The sequence below is a fragment of the Pundamilia nyererei genome, unplaced genomic scaffold (assembly GCF_000239375.1).
Source record: "Pundamilia nyererei isolate P.nyererei 1_Seehausen unplaced genomic scaffold, PunNye1.0 scaffold00028, whole genome shotgun sequence".
NCBI lineage: Eukaryota > Metazoa > Chordata > Actinopteri > Cichliformes > Cichlidae > Pundamilia > Pundamilia nyererei.
This window is the reverse complement of record NW_005187429.1, coordinates 3,632,513-3,640,018: the sequence shown is the minus strand read 5'-3', so window position 1 is coordinate 3,640,018 and position 7,506 is coordinate 3,632,513. Positions and strand designations below refer to the sequence as shown.

The 7,506-nt window shown below is 40.6% G+C and overlaps 2 protein-coding genes across 3 annotated transcripts in view; both read right to left on the bottom strand.

The window, feature by feature from the left end:
* The window catches only part of LOC102211656 (polyadenylate-binding protein 1), a 6,502-nt gene extending 5,065 nt beyond the window's left edge, over positions 1 to 1,437 (bottom strand). Inside the window, exon 1 of the mRNA XM_005728501.1 lies at positions 660 to 1,437. Within this exon, the coding sequence (XP_005728558.1) occupies positions 660 to 852 (193 nt within the window). The 5' untranslated portion in view covers positions 853 to 1,437. The remainder of the gene's footprint in view (positions 1 to 659) is intronic.
* Positions 1,438 to 4,623: 3,186 nt separating this feature from the next.
* Positions 4,624 to 7,506, bottom strand: part of LOC102211372 (14-3-3 protein beta/alpha-A-like) — an 8,714-nt gene continuing 5,831 nt past the window's right edge. Inside the window, exons 5-7 of one of the 2 annotated variants that reach the window (XM_013909659.1) lie at positions 7,423 to 7,464; positions 4,853 to 4,948; positions 4,624 to 4,754 (exon numbers count right to left, since the gene is read on the bottom strand). In XM_013909659.1, the coding sequence (XP_013765113.1) occupies positions 4,677 to 4,754; positions 4,853 to 4,948; positions 7,423 to 7,464 (216 nt within the window). In that variant the 3' untranslated portion in view covers positions 4,624 to 4,676. The remainder of the gene's footprint in view (positions 4,755 to 4,852; positions 4,949 to 7,422; positions 7,465 to 7,506) is intronic. The other variant, XM_005728500.1, reaches the window with a different exon arrangement.

Below are 7,506 nucleotides of genomic sequence, written 5' to 3'. Positions count from 1 at the left end.
GGGGGGGGGAACGACACACACACAAGTGGAGTCAAACCATTAGGTAGATATGAGATGATGGAACAACATCTGAACAAACTGAAACATGGTCAAAATTCTGGCCATCGCTGTTGAAGATTAGAAACATACTCAAGAGTCCCTTTTCTCTTTGCTCAAACAGTGTTAGGCAGAAAACGTTTATAGTGGTGGATGGAGGCAGATTTGTGGCCTCTACACAGAAAAGCATTTTGCAAAAAAAAAAAAAAAAAACTCTGTGGACTCATTGGTTTAATTTAGCACTTTGTGATTTTTGTCTTGAAAGGTGCTATACAAATAAAATTTTACTTACTTGTTTTTCCCTGATGATGATAAATGTTTACACCGCCACTTCTAAACTGTTGTCTAATCGTTTTAAGGGTAAGAGTTGGGGTGTTGTCCGCACAGAAGGGAGATAAAAGTGGACCAAGTATTCGCTCGGCAGCCTGCAGCAATGCTACATTACTGGGAGGGCTGGGCGGACTCGGTGCTGCTACGCCACTGCTGGGAGGTTCATATGAGGAGACCCTACCGACAACATGTCGGCCGCAGTCACGTGTAGTAGGAATAGGCTAGCTCTCACTTGTCACCGATTTCTTATAAAGCACATTTTCTCAAATGTTATATTTAAATAAATTACTTACCGTCCGCCGGTTGCTGGAAGTTTACATAGGCGTATCCCAAGGAACGCCGGGTGATCATGTCCCTACAGACCCGGATAGAGAGGATTGCTCCAGCTGGGCTGAATTTCTCGTACAGCATGGCCTCGGTCACATCTTGATGCAGATCTCCGACGTACAGGGAGGCCATGGGGTAACTGGGAGCACTGGGGTTCATTTTCCCGTGGCTGTGGAGGCTAGTAGAATAATCGTACGAAGCTATATGTTCTTAAAGAAAAAGTTTGCGACGATGAGCCAATACCTCGGTTGTCCAACGGTCGCTAGCGTCACGTCGGTTCGGGGCAGAACGTGATACAACCGTTGACTACAGTCAAGTCAGTTGCAGTGTTTTCGGGTAAAAGAATTTATAAGACGGAGATGCTAAAATGGCAAAACGTCGACTTCTTATTGGCTTAAAACTGTCATTCAAACCTGACATGCAGAAATAAAAGCAAATATAGCGGTACTTGGCCTCGCTACGGAATCAGTAACACGTCGACTAAAAAAAATTCGATACGTTAGGCAGCCCCTGCTTGTACGTTACCGTCCAGTCCTCGAATGTCTCCTCCAGCTTCACCGACTTGTTACAAAAAGAAAAGGAAACGGGAAAAAAAAAAGATTTTTTGGCGTTTTTTATGTTTTAAATTTTTTTTGTATTTTTATTTTTTTATAGAATGTGTGCCGAGCGAGCTCAGGAGCACACACGCACTCACACAGCACTGACAGCCGGGGTTGAGGGGGAGGAAGTCCTCGGGAAGTTGTCTGATATATACTACTGGGCGCGTCACCGAAATGGACCAATCATCTTCCGAGATTGTTTGGCGAGAGAGAAAGAAAAAAAAAGATAACAAAGGGGCGTAGACCACTACTCTACGCGTGATGATGAAATCATGAAAAACGTTTTGTTAAATCCTCAAAATGCCTGATTGTGCCCACCAGAAAGCTCTCTTGTCAAGTGATGATGCAGAAGAACGAGCTAAATTCGCGCTCTTTAGTATCAACTGGCGGGAAAGGCAATGCCCATATTCATATACGTCATGCAACATTCCCAACTGCTAATCAGTTTTAACACTGAAACTGCGATAGGCATGGCTGAGACACCCCTCCCTCATTTGGCAAGAGTCTTAGGTTTTTTAATACACCCCTTTAACTCTACATCATTAAGCTTTCATACATATTTAGTGACTTAAGTCATTAAATGATACCTTTACAGAAATGAAAGAGAGCTTCAGTGACTGTTACTGATCAAAGGTGAACAGACCCACTGATCTGAAGTGGCCCACTGATCAAAAAAAAAATACCCACAGATATAAAGTGAATAAATGAGAATATTTTCTCCCACATTCCACCTAAATGCATCACATGTGCCCTTTAATACATCACTATCTGCAGAGGGCAGTGTTTTCAGTCCAGGAAGCATCCATCTCTCGTCAGACCAGTATACAACTGTGTCTGATCTTTAGTGTTAATTTTGCACCTCAAACTGCTTTATAATTCTTCTACAGGCAGTGATATGATGAGAGTACAAGGTTTTATCCCATATAAAGGGTGAAATATGACATGCCATTCAAATTTTATTCACTTCAGCCACCTAAAATCGCTTAAATCTTCCATAGGAATTAATTGGTCAAGTAGCAGCTATGGTGCAGATGATCAAATACACTCGAGTAAGTGTGAGCGCTTCTATAAAAGCAGACATTTTGACATTCATGTGTGTGAACACAATGCCACAACCTTCCCAGCAGTGGACATCCCAGCCGGAACAAGGAACAAGTATGGCTTGTTTTAAAGTTTACTTAGGAGAAACCCTCTTCTCTCTCTCTCAAAAGAACACGAGTACAGTAGGTCTTTGTTTAATTGAGTCGAAACAAGGATGGATGAGTTCTTGGACAATGTTCTTTGGACAGATGATTAAGATTCCGCATGGCAGTGGAGGAGTCCTAAAATGGGCAAATTGCACTCACTCATCCTACTATGAACTCCTCTATATGCCAAAATGATTTGTCTGATAACTAAAGCTTGACCAAAACTGCGGTCATTGTCTTGCTGCAGACGCAAGCACAGCAGGAAATCTATAACAGAATGGTTGAAAAACAAAGGAATCAAGGTGTTACAATGGCTCAGTTATGTGCACACCTCAACCTCATTCAAATGCTGTGGTGGGACTTTCAACAGAGGTGTGAATTCCTGCAAATCTCCATGAACTGAAGCAACACCCTAACATTGTAAATAAAAGTGGGCCAAAATTCCTCCATAACAATGTGAGAGAGTGATAAAGTTCAAATTAACAGTAGCCGAGGTCTGTTCTACAAGCTATTGAGTCATAGGATGTGCTTGACTTTTTCCCCACATGACTGCTTGAAGCCCTGTGGAAACTTTTCACATGACTGTATGGAACAGCCCTCATTTCTTTGCTTTAAACATTATTTCATGCTTGGGCCATTTGTGGGTTTGTCTCAGTGAAATCTGTGAACCAACAATTCACATCACACATAAAGAACAGAGAAACCGAGCACACAATCTTAATTTGAATGTTTTAATTCCACTTACATGAAAGCACATAACCAAATAACATACCCAAGAGCGTTACTCGCCGAATCCTGCATCCCAACTTTTTTTTAAAACCAAGATACTGTACTTAGAAGAAACTGGCACTACTTTGTGATCACTAAATGACCTTAATGCAATTTCCTATCAACTTACCTAAAATTCTCATTTTTATATTTGCCATGGTTTGAAATTTTGCCTTTTCAAAATGTACTTTCAAGGAAGATAAATGTAACTGTATTCCACCTAATCCTAAGCAGAGATTGCCAGTTTTAAAAGCGATGCCTAACCCTCACACCAGACTACTGAGAACCACATACATTCCAGGAGTCAAATCAATACTCAATAAGGGAATAAAATAAACAAAAGAAAATACAAAAAACACCTGAATAGAAAAAGAGTAGAAAGCCACATAAAAGCACATGGCAAAAAGTATCCTCTGCACTGCTGAAGAGATAAAATATCAAAAGTTACAGTATCGAGCCATTTTATCAAGTTGTTAACTTTATCTTAGGCTGTCTATATAGCTTGTCACGTGGTATGCAAAACTGCAGGACATTACAGTCTACTCGTTTCACTGATGAGTGAAAAGATGTCAGTAAAATGGAATGTAACCCTCTCACAAACCAAAAGTAAATTACAGCTTTTGTAAGTGGTCATTCATATAGAAAACCTTTCCTATGCCTGAAAGCACTGTAAAAACCCATTGAGCCATGACACATGTACCATCCATTTAAAAAAAAAAAAAAAAAAAATCTCTACCTGCTACACTGGACACTGACAGGGCCGTATGGATACAAGCAATACCGTAATAGGTGAAACCTGCCAACAGTATGTGTGTACTGCTATTGTCAGATGAAGAAAAAAAAAGTAATGAATTCAGACTACTGTGACCATTTTTTCCTTTTTAACACATGCCTCAAAGGAGTTTTGTGGACTAAAGTGTCACAAAGGTTGTAAATGTTCAGTTCAAGTAAAAACATACAAATTATTATCAAAGTTACACTTCGAGGTTGGTTGGTTTGCTTTCCTGCAACAGCAGCGGTTTGCTACAGTGAATAAGGTTCGAGAGAATGGGGCAGATTTGGATCCAAAGGAGGGATTTCATTTGGACTAAAAGAGACAAAATTATTTAAAGGAAAAGAATTCTAAAGGAAATGAACATCCACTGGGTCACACGATGAGTTATGTTAAAAAAAAAATAAAATAAAAACAACCAATCTATTCCATTCTTTTCCCTGTGGAGGTGTTGATACACTTAACACATACACTTCAATGCTTCAATGTATCTGCACACACATACTGTACTTTACAAACAGAGTGGAGTGTAAACATACATATTTGTGCATGTATGTGGACACACAACCACACACACAACTTAGGCTGGTGAGAGGTTTAAAAAAAAAAAAAAAAAAAAAAGGAAAGAAAACTGGGGTTTCTTTTCTCCTCTGAAGTTCAGTTCTTGTCTTCAGCTGGCTGCTCCCCCTCTTCTACCTCAATCCCGCCCTCACCGCTTGGGTCCGACATCCACAGCTGCATTTAAAAAGTGCAAGATAATAAATTTAGCGCTCACGTATAAGCATAAGGGAAAACCAAATTTTAATATAGTTTCATCGAGAGGAGACACTCACGGTCAGGTTGTCACGGAGCAGCTGCATGATCAAGGTGCTGTCTTTGTAAGATTCAGTGTTGAGTGAGTCCAGCTTGGCGATGGCATCATCAAAGGCCTGGAAGACACACAGTGAAACAATCAGGACTTCCAAAACCCAGAGTACAGTCTTGAAAGTGCCTACAGTGACCTTGTATTAGCAGGGCCAAAAACAATAAGATAAACAGAAAGCAACAACAAGCAGCCATTTATAGATCTCTAGGATAAAAGGGTACATCTGTGTTGTGCCTGATACTGTAAACTACTTTGATTATATGGGGTGGTCTTTTAGAAACAAGTACAAGTGTTTGCACAAAACTGTGCTCTGGCAGACCATTTATTCACAAATCCATGAACACACTGAATTATTTTAGCCTTTTCCCAACTTAATAAATTACTAATTATTTAATGCAGACAATTCCATGCATGCTGATACAGGCAGGTGATGTGAGCGTCCCTTGTCATGTCTGGTAAATGATCACACCAGGTGTGTACCTCGCATGTGTTTCCTGTGACCTGGGCAGGTGAATAGTGTGTTCACTGTTCAAACGAACTGAATGATAAGCACAACATGGATCACCTACTGTATCGAATGACACAAAAAAAAAAGAAAAGAAAAAAGTGTCCTAAAGACGTCAACACAAGAAGTTATATAAAAATCTAGCGGCGAGCTGTTGTTATGCGATGCCAGGAATGTCCAGACTACTGCGGTGTCCATCAAATTATTTATTTTTTCTTTCAATAGTATGTTTTCTCATAGTGTCATGAAAGGTACTGCAGTGAGGTGTAGCTTTACCTGTGGTTGCTAGGATATTTAAAAGTAGAACAGGAGGCAGAACCTTAAGCTTTCAGGCTCCTCTTCTGTGGAACCAGCTCCCAGTTTGGATTCAGGAGATAAACACCCTCTTTACTTTTATGATTAGGCTTAAAACTTCCCTTTTTGATAAAGCTTATAGTTAGGGCTGGATCAGGTGGTCACAAACTCTTCCATAGTTATGCTGCTGGGGAATTCCAATAGTGCACTGACTGTTGGTTGTTGGCTGCCCCTGCCAGAATTATCCATCTGTCCATTCGCTTCCGCTTATCATTTTCAGGGTCACGGGGGGAGCTGGAACCTATCCCAGCTGTCTTAGGGCGAGAGGCAGGGTACTCCCTGGACAGGTCGCCAGTCTGTCGCAGGGCTAACACTTAGACTGGAGACAAGCAATCGCATTCACTCCCCCATTCACACCTATGGGCAATTTAGTGTTTCCAATTAACCTGTCCCCACTAACTGCATGTCTTTGGACTATATTCGCGTGGTTCTCCCCGCTGCCAGAATTATCTTCCTCTTGAATTATTTTTTTTTCCTTAAAGCGACCTTTGTTGTGATTTGGTGTATATTATAAATAAATCTGAACTGAAATTGAATTCAAAATACGAGTCCGTTGCTTTATTGGAGGGTTTTAGTCTTCTTGCCTGGGCACAGTAAATTTGTGGGATCCTGACATGTGGTTGCCATAGGTTAACATGGAAATTACAAGAAATTTCTAAATGATAATAATTAGCAGCTTTATTTTACTTTATAGCAGTGACTTTGGTTTAATAGTGTGTGGCGATACTAACAGATTCCATCTAAACCTAAATCTCACTTCGGCAAACTTTATTTTGATTTCATTGCTTACCGTGTCTGAATGAATTATATCACTATTTTAAAAAATTAAAAGCTTTATCGCACACCCGACAGTTACACTGTTACCCCTATCTTTAGTCTTTGAGGGACACGGACAACAGAAGACCCAACGGCCAAGCAGTCACTCCTGTTATACCCGTTTTACTTCTCTGAAGTGTGCTGGCTGTAACACATTCATAGTTCGTACATTACAGTGCACTAAGCATGGTCACAAAAAAACAAGAATACAGGCAGGCACAAAGACACCCATTTGAGCACTTACTGTCCGATCATTTGGACACAAGTGGACCCTAACAGAGTCGTGGAAGTGGAAAGGCTTAATGTTGTCTTTGGTATCAATTACATTAATCAAGGGTCTGTACTTTTATCAGCAATTCCTCAGAATGTTGTGAAAAAGAAACGCTGCCTTTATTCCCCCATTTTTCAAGGTCTTCTTTAACAAAATCCTAAAGTATAAAGAGTACTGTAAGCAGAAAAATTTAAAAGACTCATCCTTTCCGCTGACAAACTAACAGTGTACTTTCAAGCATAACCTTATTTCCACCAAAGGGTTAGGGTCATACCAATCAGAGTCAAGTCAGAGACATGGAGATTAGCAGCAGTGCGAGGACCGGAGATAGCAGAATATCAATTTAATCTTCAGACTCATGGCAATGATAGGCACAGAAACCACTGAGTGACACTCAGCTACGAGAGAGTGCACGCGTGCTACTAAGTGTATTTATTATTTTTATGTATCCATAAGGTGATATGCATGACATTAATAATGGCCTCAAAATCAGTACCTGTACACCTCTGGTGGAAAAGTGGTACTAACATCATTTTCATGATGCTTCAGTGCTTCTTAAAGAGAGGGACAACAAACAGAGGACCCTTCTTACCGTCTTGGCCAGTTTGCAAGCCTCCTCAGGCAGGTTTGCAATCTCGTAGTAGAAGACGGAGAAGTTCAGCGCAAGGCCCAGGCG